General features: G+C 38.9%; 1 protein-coding gene across 4 annotated transcripts in view; it reads left to right on the plus strand.

Annotated features, from left to right (window-relative positions):
• ST7L (suppression of tumorigenicity 7 like) overlaps positions 1-16410 on the plus strand; it is a 176785-nt gene that overhangs the window by 52085 nt on the left and 108290 nt on the right. For all 4 annotated transcript variants that reach the window (XM_066246756.1, XM_066246754.1, XM_066246752.1 and 1 more), the window contains exons 6-9: positions 1016-1094; positions 8420-8574; positions 10639-10736; positions 10972-11086. In XM_066246756.1, coding sequence (XP_066102853.1) covers positions 1016-1094; positions 8420-8574; positions 10639-10736; positions 10972-11086 — 447 coding nt within the window. The remainder of the gene's footprint in view (positions 1-1015; positions 1095-8419; positions 8575-10638; positions 10737-10971; positions 11087-16410) is intronic.

The raw sequence follows: 16410 nt of genomic DNA on the forward strand, positions 1-16410 counted from the left end.
AGAGCTTATTATCAAAAATGTCAAGTTTGATATACTTAATTTTATGTTATATTTTAATGTTTCAGCAAAATGCTGTTCTTCACCTGGTTATTATCAGATGGGCACTTGATGTACATGGATTTGTCAAGTTCAGGAAGCATCAGTTGTCAGCTAGCTGGTGACGTGTTTGATGTCAGAAATGTATTTTTATTACACAAGTAGAATATATTGTCTCATTTTCTAAGCCAAGACTAATATTTTGTTTCCAAAGGAAAACTCAGATGTTTTCCACATTATTCTTTCTGGACAGTTGTGGGTTTTGTTCCAAAAGTAACATTTATAGATTCTTTATTTTTCTTATCAAACCTTGAAATAGACCAGATAGTTTCATGAATCTATTTGTTTAATTTTTTAGAAACTTTCGTTAGTGTGAAATTTTTATTTGGTAATGTATATGGTAGCAAAGCTAATATTGTTATTCCAGAGAGATCCTAATTCAGGCTTTTGTTAAATCTTGGTAGAGACTCACATTTTCCATAAATTACAATATTCTAAATTCATCCTCCCCCCTTTTAATACAAAACACAAGTGGATTGAATCATTGATTAGACAAAGACTTTGTTTTTAAGTGTTTTATATATTTCTAGCAGTTCCAAAAAACTTTTTCAAAATGATAAAGGAACTAGGATATTTTATATTGATTGTAATTTGATGTCACTCAAACTCAATTTTAATATGCATTTAGATATATAAATGTTTATGTATAATAATGATGTAATTAATTTTTAAGTACCTTATGTATTATTTAAATAGACCAGAAGAACAATGTGGGGTTTTTTTTGTATATGAAGCTCCCAAATTTAATGTAAATTTCTCATAAGGTTAATGTGAGCTCACACCCCAATTTCTTGTTTCTTACATTTAAGAACATGTTATTTAAATCTTTGTTTACTCTTCTAGCTCATTCTTCATATGTTTTGCATAAGATTACTTATGATTATCATCTCATCTACTTTTTGAAATATTTTTCCTACAGTTATGCAGAAGGCATGGAGGGAAAGAAATCCTCCCGCTCGAATCAAAGCAGCCTACCAAGCTTTAGAATTAAACAATGAGTAAGTTTGAAATATATGGAAATAAGCTTGTTTTGAAGGAAACCCAGGCAAATGTATATGGTTAACATGAAAAAATTCCCCCCATCATGCTCTCTGTAAAATTAGTAAATTTTAAAAAATATTTAAAAAAATATCTCAAGACAGAACAAAAATGGTAGTGTAGAGAATTCCAAAAGCAGTAAATGAACTTTATTGAAACTCTGACAAATTAATTAAAATTTTATAGCAACCTGGAAAATGCTTAATCAATTTTAAAACACAGCTGAATTTCTGTAAGTGAGCTTTGTGATGTTTTAACTTCCTAAGAGACTTGGAGTCATTAGCAGTCCCCTTTCTCTTTTTGCATACTAGAGACAGAATTTGCAGTATTCACCAACATAGGTATTCAGCTTCTGAAATTGTGAATTTATCAATGCATTTGAATAGAAATTATGCTAGAAATACTTTTGAAAACAGAGAGTGCTGACCTAATTGGTGGTAATACTTGATAGTTAAAGAGTACTAAAATACTATGCCACCTGTTTTAAATTTGTTTTCCTTTAAAGCATTCATTCAGCCCTGAGAACTTCAGTTACATAGGGGATTGGAGGCATGAGATGGGGATTCAAAATAAGTGAAATGTAACTCTAACTTAATTTTTTCATGTTAACAGCATTATTTTTTTTTTTTTTTTTTTTTTTTTCATTTTTCTGAAGCTGGAAACAGGGAGAGACAGTCAGACAGACTCCCGCAAGCGCCCGACCGGGATCCACCCGGCCCGCCCACCAGGGGCGGTGCTCTGCCCCCCAGGGGGCGATGCTCTGCCCATCCTGGGCGTCGCCATATTGCGACCAGAGCCACTCTAGCGCCTGAGGCAGAGGCCACAGAGCCATGCCCAGCGCCCGGGCCATCTCTGCTCCAATGGAGCCTTGGCTGCGGGAGGGGAAGAGAGAGACAGAGAGGAAAGCGCGGCAGAGGGGTGGAGAAGCAAATGGGCGCTTCTCCTGTGTGCCCTGGCCGGGAATCGAACCCGGGTCCTCCGCACGCTAGGCCGACGCTCTACCGCTGAGCCAACCGGCCAGGGCAGCATTAATTTTTTATAGCTCTTTGTATTAACTTTATATTTTGATTGAGAATACAAAATGTAAAATCATAAGTCAACTTAATATTTAAGTAGGACAGATCAATAAGTATTAATATAATACTAAATAAATGCCAAGAGTAAAAATATGGCCCCAGTCAAGATATGCTTCCTAAATAATGTGAATTTAGCATTGTCCCCTGTATTACCTTTACTAAGAAGACCTTCCCACCAGGCCTAGAATGTTGACTTTGAATGCTGAGGTTGCCTATTTGAATCCCTGAGCTTGCCCTGTCAAGGCATATATGACAAGCAACTAGTGACAAGCTAGAGCAGGGGTCGGGAACCTTTTTGGCTGAGAGAGCCATGAACACTACATATTTTAAAATGTAATTCCATGAAAGCCATACAATGACCTGTGTACATTAGCATTACTCAATAAAAATTTGGTGTTGTCCCGGAGGAGAGCTGTGATTGGCTCCAGCCACCCGCAACCATGAACATGAGCGGTAGGAAATGAATGGATTGTAATACACGAGAATGTTTTATATTTTTAACGTTATTATTTTTTTTATTAAAGATTTGTCTGTGAGCCAGATGTAGCCATCAAAAGAGCCACATTTGGCTCACGAGTCATAGGTTCCTGACCCCTGAGCTAGAGTGAAGCAACTACTTCTCGTCCCCAACTCCCCCCATCATGCTCTCTGTAAAATTAGTAAATTTTAAAAAATATTTAAAAAAATATCTCAAGACAGAACAAAAATGGTAGTGTAGAGAATTCCAAAAGCAGTAAATGAACTTTATTGAAACTCTGACAAATTAATTAAAATTTTATAGCAACCTGGAAAATGCTTAATCAATTTTAAAACACAGCTGAATTTCTGTAAGTGAGCTTTGTGATGTTTTAACTTATATTAGTCCCATTCTCTACATGCTAGCTCAGTGACAGCCTTGAAGACAACAGTCTAAATCCTGGATATGGGTTTCTACTACCAGAAAAAGTAGAATGGACCTCATTCTCAAAAAATTGTGTTGCTTATGTGGACCTGTCTGTTGTCTCCCTGAAGGACCAGCTAAAGGGACTTGCCTTTATTTAGGTTAATTTGGAACTCTCCTAGCACTGACACAACTACACTGGGGGACATTTGTTAAAACATTCAAAGGTAGGTCCATTAGTATCCTTGCCTGTGGCAAGGGATAAAGTTGGGGTGAACAACAGACAAGTCAGAAAGTTTGGGAGGAAAGGCTGTTGAATGAGAAATAAAGATTTGGGAAATAAAGATTTAGAAAAGCTCCTAGATATTTCTGAAAATTTTAAAGTCTGCTCACATGCCCAAGGTACATGCTAAAGAAGATCCAAAGCTCTCGTGTGCAAGTTTCAGGTTTTGTACAAACAGAAAGTGAAGGCTAAAGCAGAGTTGTAAACTACCTGGCTGAATATTGAAGATGTGTCCCAAAACACACACACACACACACACACACACACACACACACACCATTTCTTCAAAGACTTGTTTTCTATTCTGTTTTTGGTTCCAAGTGTTTAAGACAATCTCTATCAAATCACTGGCTTACCACTAAGCTAAAGGAGCAGAGACTTCACTGGTCACACATGTCAGAGAATACAAACTTTAGAAAATTAGTTCAGAGAAATCATTAAACAAATAACTACAACAAGCAGCAACAACAAACCTTGGGGAGGAGAAGAAATCTGATTTCTAGAGTTTCTTGATTATAATATTCAAAATTCTCAGTTTTCAAGAAAAAAATTACAAGACATACAAAGAAAGAAAATATGCCCCATGTACAGAAAAGAGAAAAAAAATGAATAGAAACTGTCCTTGAGGAAGTCCAGACTTTGAACTTTCTAGACAAAGTCTTTAAATAAACTTTTAAATATGCCCAAAGAGGTAAAGGAAACCATGTATAAAAAACTAAAGGAAACCAAGAGAATGATGTCCCACCATTACAGTATATCAACAAAAAGGTAGAAATAATTAAACAAAACTAAATAGAAATTCTAGAGTTGAAAAGTATAACCAAAATAAAAAATTTCCTATATGGGTTCAACAACAGATTTGAGCAGGCAGAAGAAGGAATCAGCAAACTGGATTTAAGTCTGTCAAGATTACCTGGTCTGAGGAACAACAAAAATAAAGGAATGAAGAAAAATTAACAGAGCTTAAGAAACCTGTGGGGTACTATTAAGCATACCAACCCATGTATAATAGAGCCCCAGAAAGAGAGGAAAGAGAAAAGGGGGCAGAAAGAAAATTTGAAGAAATAATGGCTGAAAATATCCCTCAAGGGATGAAAGATATGGATCTACACATCTTAGAAGCTTAATAAACTTCAGGTATGATATACTCAAAGACACCTACAATAAGATATTATTATCAAACTTTCAGTAACAGAATTCAAGGAGAGATTTCTGAAAGCAGCAAGAGAGAAGCAACTCTTCCCATGTAGGAATCCTTAGCAAGATGAATGGCTTATTTCTTATCAGAAACCATAGAAGCTAGAAGGCAGTTGGATGACAGTAAAAGTTCTGAAAGAAAAAAAAAAGTCAATTAAAGATTCTATAACCCAGCAAACTTGTCGTTCAAACATGAAGAAGAAATTAAGACATTCCCAGATAAACAGAAACAGAGAGAATTCATTGCTAGTAGACCTATCCTACATGAAATGCTAAATGGAGTCCTTCAGACTGAAATAAAAGAATACTGGAAGGTCTTGACTCCATACAAACAATAAGGAGCACCAATAAAGGTAATTACATAGGCAAATATATAAATCAATATTGATGTATTTTGAGTTTGTGGGGGTTTTTTTCATTATGATTTAAAAGACAACTATGTAAAACCATAATTATAAGTCTATGTTGATGGCCATACAGTTTATGAAGATGTAATTTATGACTGTAACAACATAAGGGGCGGGGGAAGAGCTATATACAGGAACAAAGTTTTATATACTGTTAAAACTAAGTTGGTTTTAATTCAAATTAAGTTTTTAACTATTAACTATTAAGAAAAAACTAAAATATATGGTAAAAGAAATTAGAAGGGAATCAAAATGGTATGCTATAAAATATCTAACATCAAAAACTAATGTAGTAATACAGGAAATGAGGGCAATAAAGAAAGGACATGTAGAAAGCAAATAGGAAAATGTTAGAAACAAGTCCTTTCTTATTATTTATTACTTAAATGTAAACATAGCAAAACTTATGAGATATAGCAAAAGCAGCACTCAGGAGACAATTAGTAGTTGTAAACACCTACATTAATAATAAAGATCTCAAGCCTAACCAGGCAGTGGCGCAGTGGATAGAGCGTCAGACTGGGATGCGGAAGGACTCAGGTTCGAGACCCCAAGGTTGCCAGCCTCGGGTTCATCTGGCTTGAGCAAAAAGCTCACCAGCTTGGACCCAAGGTCGCTGGCTCAAGCAAGGGGTTACTCGGTCTGCTGAAGGCCCGTGGTCAAGGCACATATGAGAAAGCAATCAATGAACGACTAAGGTGTTGCAATGAAAAATTGATGATTGATGCTTCTGATCTCTCTCCGTTCCTGTCTGTCTGTCCCTATCTATCCCTTTCTCTGACTCTCTCTCTGTTTCTGTAAAAAAATAAAATAAAATAAAATAAAGATCTCAAATCAATAATTTAACTTTATACCTTAAGAATATAAAAAATAAAGAACCAACTAAACTGCAAGCAAAAGGAAGGAAGTAATAAAGATTAGAGTAAGATAAACAAAATATAGAATAGAAAAACAATAGAGAATCAATGAAACCAAAGGTGTTTTATTTTAAAGATCAAGAAAATTGACAAATTTTTAGCTAAACTGACCAATTAAAAAGGAGAAAAGCCAGAATACAAAAATCAAGAATGAAATTGGGAATATTACTATTGACTTTGCAGAAATTTAAAAGATTATAAGAGAATGCTGTGAACAATTTTATGACAATAAATAACTTGGATGAAATGAACAAATTCCTGGAAAGGCACAAACTACCAATACTGACTCAAGAAAGAATAGAAAATACAAACAGACCTATGACAAGCAAAGAGATTGAATGAGTAATTTTAAAACTTTCAAACAAAGAAAGCCTGGGACTGTACTACCCTGTGATTAGACATTTATATAATTTACAAAATTATTACCTGATAAATCTAGTACTTATCTGACACCATGTATAATTATTACAATATTATTGACTATATTCTGTATGTTGTACTTGACATTCTCATGTCTGTTCTGTAACTACCAACTTGTACTTAGTCCCTTCACTGTTTCCACGCATCCCCTGACCCTCCCATCTGGCAGCTGTTAAAAATGTTCTCTGTATCTATGAGTCTGTTTCTGTTCTGCTTTCTTATTTTGTTTTTTAGATTCCACATACAGGTAAAATCTCTAACTCATTCTATGAGGTCTTTATTACCCTCATACCAAAACCAGACAAAGATATCGTAAGAAACAAAAACTACAGACTAATATTTGTTATGAATATAGATGCAAAAAGTCCTCAACAGAATGCTAGCACAGCAAATCCAGCAGCATATTAAAAAGATTAGAAACCATAGCCAAGTGGGATTTATCTCAGAAAAGCAAGGGTGGTTTAACATATGAAAAATTAGTCAGTGTATGCCAGCACATGAATTGAACAAAGGACAAAAACCACGTGCTCATCTCTATTGATGCAGAAAAGTCTTTGAAAAAATCCAACACCGTTTTATGATAAAACACTAAAAGAAAACAAGGAATGAAAGGAAATATCTTCAAACTGATAAAGGACATCTGTGAAAAACCACAGCTAAGTACATTTTTAATGATAAAAGACTGAAAGGTTTTCCTCGATCAAGAATAAGGCAAGAATGTCTGCTCTTGTCACTTTTTTTTTTTTTGAGAAACAGAAAAGGAGAGAGATGAGAAGCATCAACTCATAGTTGCATCTCTTTAACTGTTCTTTGATTGCTTCTTGTATGTGCCTTGACCAGGGGCTCCAGCCAAGCCAGTGACCTTGGAATCATGTTGATGATCCCACACTCAAGCTGGCGAGCCTACACAAGCTCATGAACCCATGCTTAAGCCAGTGACCTCAGGGTTTTGAACCTAGGACCTCAGTGTCCCAGGTTGACGCTCTATTCCCTGAACCTCTGCCAGTCAGGCTCCTGACACTCCTTTTTAACACTGCACTGTAGGTGGGAGTCACTGCCATTAGGCAAGAATAAAGGGAAAAATGGCTTCCAAGTTGGAAAAAAAGTATATTATATTGACAGATGACATTATTTTACATGCAGAAGATCTTAAAAGGCTACATACACACACACACACACTATTACAGCTAAAAAAGTGAGTTCAACAGAGTTTCAGGCGGCAAGATCAATACATAAAAATAAGTTGTATTTTGCCTGACCTCTTCGATAATCAGAACTAGAACATTGTCTCCAGAAGAGAGATGTACTAGTTATTTCTGGGAATAGAAAGGAAACTTTCTGTTTCTCTTTCTTTGCCCCCAAACAAGTTAGTTTATTTTATTAGTCAGCTTCTGACTTAAAGGATATAAAGAGAAACCTGTGTTTCAGTGGGGTGAAGAGAAGGACACTTGGAGTCAGTATGGGTGTGACAAGAGAGTAGGAGTGTAGGAGGCAAGGCTAGACTGCAGACCAAGAGAAGGTTTGTTGTAGTGCTTTTGTGGGTAAGTCTAAGAGGGGACTGGGCAGCACAAAAAGGGGATACTCAGTGTAGGGGAAAAGGTCTAGTCCTGGAGTATGTTTCTGAGTCAAATGGTAAAGGTACCTAATTGGCCATGGGACTTTCTTCTCAATTGTCCCTCTCTGCTATACCTCTATTATCCATTAGATGGATATCACAAAGCATACAGAGACTAAGAGCAGGCATGACCACTACAGTGCATAGTCCCTTGAATTACTTTTCAGATAATTCTTTATATATCTTCTTTTCTCCCCTTTTCCACAAAAGGAAAACATGGGACAAAGGATCAGAGAATAGATATGGAAATAAAAAGGTAGAAAGTAAAGAGAGGAAAGAAAAGATAGGAAAGGAGATAAATTGTGGAAACAGGCATAAAAAATATACCAGTATGCTCCTAATAAAATACTGAATGAAGTTGTTTTTATTCTTTAAGAGATGGAAAGTGTAGAGAAAGGTAGGGAAATGTGACAGAGCCATGGGGCATACCCAAGAGAAAATAGTTGCTTTACTGTTTTACTTAAAATTGTGTTGCTTGCTTCCTTCGTAGCTGTGCCACCGCGTATGTTCTACTGGCTGAGGAAGAAGCAACAACTATTGTAGATGCTGAAAGGTTATTTAAACAGGCACTCAAGGCAGGAGAAACAATTTATAGGCGGTCACAGCTGTGCCAGCACCAAAGTCCTCAGCATGAAGCCCAACTGAGTAAGCAAATTTGAACTAATTTTTACCTGTCTTTTAGTTCCTGCGATTGGGCCTTTTTAAAACATGAAACAATAATACACTCAATACTTGGAAGCTAGCTACTTTTCCTAAGAAGTAATTGATCTATTCATAATATCTACAAGCCAGCAAGACAGAAATATGTATTGGGTAGAGAATGCTCGTGGAAGGGAACAGATCTGCTCTGGCTATTGAGAGGTGTGCTGCTCTAAGTTAATAGCAATTTCTTTTGTGTGAGAATTGGGCTGGTTATTGGAGAAACACAACTCACAAAGAGCCACAAGAGCCTTCTAGTAATGCTGAGCGGGTGTTACGGTACATTTATTTTTACTCTAACCCCAAGCAGTAGTAGAGGGACATCATTACCTATAGACTCTTCAGACTGTATGTATCTCCATATAGTGCTTGAGAGTGGCCCCTTTTACACAAAAACCAGCCTTATACTTGGCATGGATTTTTCTTTGGTTGATTTTTCTCTGGTGTGTTTGAGATCATATGGGCCATAGCAGCTATAGAGGTCATTTCTTTCCACTCATAAGCATACTCTCTCAGTTACAATAGACACTTTTACCAAAGATGTTAGAATGTGTATCACTGCTGCTTCTTGCAATTTTTTATGGTCAGAGAGTTTTGGTTTTATGATTTTGGCAGATAGTGGGCAATAAATTGAAATATGTTTATATAATGCATTATCTGCTAGCAGTTAAGTTCTAAATCTTTTATTTGTAAAATTAAAAATTGGATAATGTTTTCTCTAAACTAAATATTGATGTATAAAGTATGTTTCATTAATATATGTTATTATAACACATAACTGTGGGAATATATAATTTGGCAGTCTGGTACTAATGAAACTACATTTGTAAAAAAGTTATGCCATTTGTTCTTGTTATGAGATAGTTACAGAAATATTTGTTAACTTTTTCTAGAAGTAATTTTATAGTTTATTAGTTACTATCTATTGAGCAAAAGTTTGCGTTAGACATGGAAATTCTGTTTTGAAAATCTTCTGTTGGCCCTGGCCAGTTGGCTCAATGGTAGAGCGTTGGCCTGGCATGTGGATGTCCCAGGTTCAATCCCTGGTCAAGGCATACAGGAGAAGTGATTATCTGCTTCTCCACCCCTCCCCCTTCTTCTTCTCTCTCTCTTACTCTCTCTCTCTTCTCTTCATGCAGCCATGGCTCGATTGATTCGAGCACATTGGCCCCAGGCACTGCGGATGGCTCCACGGAGCCTCTGCCTCAGGTGCTGAAAATGGCTCTGTTGGGAGCATGGCCCCAGTTGGGCAGAGCATCAGCCCCAGATGGAGGTTGTCAGGTAGATCCTGGTTGGGTTGCGTGTGAGAATCTGTCTCTCTATTCCCTTCCTCTCACTTGGGAAAGAAGAAAAAAAAAGAAAATCTTCTGTTAGTTAAAACAATAGAGAATGTTAAAATAATAGATTGTTTAGGCAGAAACTTAAAATAATAGGTTAATGTTATATCTTCCTATTAACGTATGTGTTTCTTTCATGTTAATATTAAAATGCATTTGTCAAGTATATACCATTTACTTTATATATACTGTCCTCAGATTATTTATTGTTAGTGGTACAAATAACTATATATATCCATATATATATAGCTTTTAATGTAAAAAAGCTTCAAACGTATGCACAAATAGAGCAGTATAATGAACCCTCATTCAATGTTCATCACCCAAATACTACGATCATTCATATTCTGATACATTTAATTTTTTAAAAAGATTTTATTGATTTTACAGAGAGAATAGACAAAGGGGCGGGGAGCAAGAAGTATCAATGCATAGTTGCTTCACTTTAGTTGTCAATTGATTGTCATACATGCCTTGACCAGGCAAGCGCAGGGTTTCAAACCGGTGACCTCCGTGTTCCAGGTTGACACTCTATCCATTGCACTACCACAGGCCAGGCTGACACATTTAATTTTAATTAAACCTTCCAAAGTAAGCAAATAAAATTAATGGATATATTGATGTAATAGCAAAGTATAATACAAAAGTGATAGCAATGTCTTTTTTTTTATAGGAAGAGATACCAATGTACTGGTATATATTAAAAGAAGATTGGCAATGTGTGCAAGAAAATTAGGAAGAATAAGAGAAGCAGTAAAAATAATGAGAGATGTAAGTGAATTTGATGACTGGACCTTTATATTGTTCAAAAACTGAAAATGTAGTTTGTTGCTAATTATTTTAATGTGGAATCAGTGTTTTCTAATTGGTAGTTTTGATGAAAATATATTTATTTAGTATACATTTATTTTTTAAGGGTTGAGTCTCCACTGTTTTGTTAATGAATCTGATTTGGTTCCATTGAGTTCCTTTGCCATAATTTTGTTTTCTTCCTTTTAATATACAGTTGATGAAAGAATTTCCTCCTCTTACCATGTTGAACATCCATGAAAATCTCCTAGAATCACTTTTAGAATTACAGGCCTATGCAGATGTTCAGGCAGTCCTAGCAAAATATGATGGTGAGTGATATCTGTCTTAGCTGATAGCATGTTAAAGTGTTTTTTTTTAATTATGTAACTGTAAATGTGATCCTATTCTAGTATTTTTGTGATTTTCTCTTACCATTATTTCTTTTTTACACATAATCCTAAAATTTATTTACTTATTTGTTTTCTTTATTTTTTATTGAACTTATTGGGGTGACATTGGTTAATAAAGTTATATTGGTTGCAGGTATACAATTTTATAATACATCATCTGTATATTGTGTGTTTACCACTCCAAGTGAAGTCTCTGCCCAGCATCATTTGATACCTTCTACCCCCTTCTACTTCCTCCCCCCTTACCATTCTGAGCAGTTAATATTTAGAATCTATGGGTACAAGTTGCTATTAAGAATCTTCTAAGGGCCCTGGCTGGTTGGCTCAGTGGTAGAGGTCAGCCTGGCGTGCAGGAGTCCCGGGTTCGATTCCTAGCCAGGGCACACAGGAGAAGCACCCATCTGCTTCTCCACCCCTCCCCTTCTCCTTCCTCTCTGTCTCTCTCTTCCCCTCCTGCAGCCCAGGCTCCATTGGAGCAAAGTTGGCCCGGGCGCTGAGGATGGCTCTATGGCCTCTGCCTCAGGCACTAGAATGGCCCTGGTTGCAACAGAGCAACACCCCAGATGGGCAGAGCATCATCCCCTGGTGGGCATGCTGGGTGGATCCCGTCGGGTGCGTGTGGGAGTCTGTCTGACTGCCTCCCCATTTCCAACTTCAGAAAAATACCAAAAAAAAAAAAAGAAAAAGAAAAAAAAAGAAAGAATCTAAGGAAAATAAAAGAATCGTCTAAAGAATGCAAACTTAAACCACAATGAAATACCACTACTCTTGTCAGAATGACTATGATTAATAAACCAACAGACAACAAGTGTTGGTGAGGATGTGGAGAAAAGGGTGAGGATTGTGCACTGTTGGTGGGAATGCAGACTGGTGCAGCCACTGTGGAAAACAGTGTGGAGGTTCCTCAAAACATTAAAAACAACTGTCTTATGACCCAATGATTCTACTTCTAGTTATATATCTGAAGAAACCAAAACACTAATTTGAAAGAGTATATGTACCCCTGTGTTCATTGCAGTGTTATTTTCAATAGCCAAAATATAGAAACAAACCAAGGGCCCATCAATAGATGGATGAGTGTATGAAAAAACTGTGGTACATATATACAATGGACTATTACTTGACTATAGAAAAGAATGAAATCTTACCATTTGTGACAATATGGATGGATCTAGATACTATTATGTTGAGAAATAAGTCAGTCAGAAAAGACAAATATAATATGGTTTCACTTATATGTGGAATGTAAAGAACAAAGTAAATGAACAAACAAAATAGAAACAGACTCATAGATATAGAAAACAGACAGATGGTTGCCAGAGGGGAGGGGGCTGGGGAACTGGTTAAAAGAAGAGATTAAGAAGTACAGATTGAGCCCTGGCCGGTTGGCTCAGCGGTAGAGCATCGGCCTAGCGTGCGGAGGACCCGGGTTCGATTCCCGGCCAGGGCACATAGGAGAAGCGCCCATTTGCTTCTCCACCCCTCCGCCGCGCCTTCCTCTCTGTCTCTCTCTTCCCCTCCCGCAGCCAAGGCTCCATTGGAGCAAAGATGGCCCGGGCTCTGGTCGCAACATGGCGACACCCAGGAGGGTTGCAACATGGCGACGCCCAGGATGGGCAGAGCATCGCCCCCTGGTGGGCAGAGCGTCGCCCCCTGGTGGGCGTGCCGGGTGGATCCCGGGCGGATCCCGGGCGGGCGCATGCGGGAGTCTGTCTGACTGTCTCTCCCTGTTTCCAGCTTCAGAAAAATGCAAAAAAAAAAAAAAAAAAAAAAAGAAGTACAGATTGGTGCTACTTCACAGAACAGTCATTGCAATGGAAAGTACAGCAGTATTTTTCAACTGCCAGTCCACAGACTGGGCTGCCAGAAATTTCGTGCCAGTGTGCTTAAATGTAACCACCCTGATTTGTATGAATATTATAGACCCAATGATCTTAGTCAATTTCACTTATGCTAAGTGTGATTTCTACCTTAGTGGTCCCCAAAATAATTCTCCTGTTTTCACCAGTCCCCAAGTGTAAAAAGGTTGAAAAACACTGAAGAACAGCGCATAAGAAATATAGTCAATGAAGTTGTAGCAACTATGTATGGTACTAAATGGGTACTGGAAATATAGGGGGGAATTTTGTAACGTTTATGATTGTCTAACCATTATGCTGTACACCTGAAACTAATACAAAATTTTTATTTTTTTTTATTTTTATTTTTTTTTATTTTTCTGCAGCTAGAAATGGGGAGAGACAGTCAGACAGACTCCCACATGCACCCGACCGGGATCCACCCGGCACGCCCACCAGGGGGCGATGCTCTGCCCACCAGGGGGCGATGCTCTGCCCCTCCGGGGCGTCGCTCTGCCACGACCAGAGCCACTCTAGTGCCAAGGAGCCATCCCCAGCGCCCGGGCCATCTTTGCTCCAATGGAGCCTTGGCTGCGGGAGGGGAAGAGAGAGACAGAGAGGAAGGGGGGGGGTGGAGAAGCAAATGGGCGCTTCTCTGATGTGCCCTGGTCGGGAATCGAACCCGGGTCCCCCGCACGCCAGGCTGACGCTCTACCGCTGAGCCAACCGGCCAGGGCCTAATACAAAATTTTTAAAAAGAATCTTCTAAAGATCTTGAGAGTATCATATTAAGCAAAATAAGTTAGATGGGAAAAATCAAGAACCATATGATTTTACTCATGTGGAATATAAAATTGAAAGCAACAAATTAATAGACAAGACAAAAGAAATCATAGAAACAGACAACAGTGTGGGAGAGGTAGTAAAGGATAAAGGCAGTCAGTGTGTAGTGAGACTTCTGTTCAAGATGGCAGTATAAGTAAATGCAGCACTCACAGTCTTCCACAACCATATCACAATCACTACTGAACTACAGAACAACCATCATTCAGAACCGCCTGAAATCTAGTTGAATAGAAGTCCAACTAGAAATTTAAAGAAAAATTCACATCAAGACTGGTATAAGCCTGACCAAGTGGTGGCGCAGTGGATAGAGCGTTGGACTGGGATGCGTAGGACCCAGGTTCGAGACCCCGAGGTCACCAACTTGAGTGCGGGCTCATCTGGCTTGAGCAAAAAGCTCACCAGCTTGGACCCAAGGTCTCTGGCTCCAGCAAGGGGTTACTCGGTCTGCTGAAGGCTTACGGTCAAGGCACACATGAGAAAGCAATCAATGAACAACTAAGGTGTCACAATGAAAAACTGATGATTGGTGCTTCTCATCTCTCTTTGTTCCTGTCTGTCTGTCTCTATCTATCCCTTTCTCTGACTCTCTCTCTGTCCCTGTAAAAAAAAAAAAAAAAGACTGATATGAGGTGCAGAAGAGGGGAACAGACTGGTTCCATACCCACATGTGGTGGGTAAAAATTAGGAGGGATATCTCATTTGGACCCCCGCAGAGCAAGTCTTACTTGAGCAGGGCTCTGGTGCCAGTTGAGTCCACCCCTTGAGTGTTACTTTGGAGGTAGCTAGGTGGTGTTTCAACATGATCTGAAACTATCCACAGGTGCAGTGGCTCTGGGGCCTTCAGGGAGGTGCCAGCCAAGGTCTGCCACCTCCTGTGTTCTGCCTCGGGCCACTTGGCTTGAGCTACAAAGTGATCTGCTACTTGTACTGGGCTTGGAGCTGCCCCAAAGAGGCCAAATCTGTGAAACACAGCTGGCTGTTGCTAGTACCACGTCTCTGGCTACTTAGCAAATGGTACAGGGCACACTGAGGCCAAATGCTGCCATTTGAGAGATTTTAGGAAAATCTGAAGCATAAACCAAGACAGGCCATTTGTATGGAAAAGGCATTGGAAATAACTTGGTTGGGCCCAAAAGTTGGGTGGGGTGAGGTCTTAGGGAATCACTAGGGCAGAGCCAACAGTGTTAGCCAGATTGATGGAGACTCAGATATGGTGCCCACCTGCCATTTTTGTGGAGAGGGTGCTCATCAAAGGAGCAATGGCCCCTGTCAGCACTTTTATCTTAAGAGAAAACTGTCCTCCCAGCTCTCTCACTCTTGCCATCAGACACTTTAGTTCCTCCCTGTATGTCCCAGCTCGGAATGTCAGTCAGGGTAAGTCCATGTGCAGGCCCTTTAAGAAGAACTGGCTGGGACTCGAGCAGTCCTCCATCTCTCTCAGCCTCAATTCCTGCTGGTTTTTACAGCCAGACGCTAGGGGGCTTCTCTTCCCAGCACTGGAACCCTAAGCTAATCTTTTCAGTGGATTGGCCTGGGGGTAAGTCTCTCCCCTTGATGTGCCAACAGCAGTTAATGCTCAACTACAACAGGACACTGTACACAGCGTACGTTGGGGGTGGCACAGTGGGAGTGCTCAGCTTGGGTGTTGGGGAGGCTGTGCCACTGGACCCTACAAGACACCAACTATATTAGGCCACACAACCAGGCCTGGGAGACATAGCAGCTTTACCTAATATATAGAAACAAACACAGGGAGGAACCAAAATGAGGAGACAAACACATCCCTAATAAAGGAACAGACCAAAATCCAGAAAAAGAACTAAACAGAATGGAGACAAGCAATGTATTAGACACAGAATTCAAAACATTGGTTATAAAGATGCTCACTGAACTTAGGGGAAGAGTAGATGAACTTAGAACTTCACCAGCATAAAAAAAGAACATGGAAACCATAAAAAAGAACCACTGAGAAATGAAGGATAAACAGAAGTGAAGAATAATTTTTTTTTTTAAATTAGAAACTTCCAAATGTATTCTTTTTTTTTTATTATTATTAATTTTTTTACAGAGACAGAGAGGGAGTCAGAGTGAGGGATAGACAGAGACAGACAGACAGGAACGGAGAGATGAGAAGCATCAATCATTAGTTTTTCATTGTGCATTGCAACACCTTAGTTGTTCATTGATTGCTTTCTCATACGTGCCTTGACCGCGGGCCTTCAGCAGACCGAGTAACCCCTTGCTGGAGCCAGCGACCTTGGGTCCAAGCTGGTGAGTTTTGCTCAAACCAGATGAGCTCACGCTCAAGCTGGTGACCTCCGGGTCTCGAACCTGGGTCTTCCGCATCCCAGTCCAACGCTCTATCCACTGCGCCACCACCTGGTCAGGCGCGAAGTGAAGAATAATTTACAGGGAATCAACAGTAGAGTTGATGAAACTGGGAATCAAAGTAGTGATTTGGAATATAAGGAAGCATAAACACCCAATATTAACAGAAAAATAAAATAAAATGAAGACAGTGTAAGGAGCCTCTGGGACAACTTCAAACATACCAATATT

Source organism: Saccopteryx bilineata, chromosome 11 (genome assembly GCF_036850765.1).
Source record: "Saccopteryx bilineata isolate mSacBil1 chromosome 11, mSacBil1_pri_phased_curated, whole genome shotgun sequence".
NCBI lineage: Eukaryota > Metazoa > Chordata > Mammalia > Chiroptera > Emballonuridae > Saccopteryx > Saccopteryx bilineata.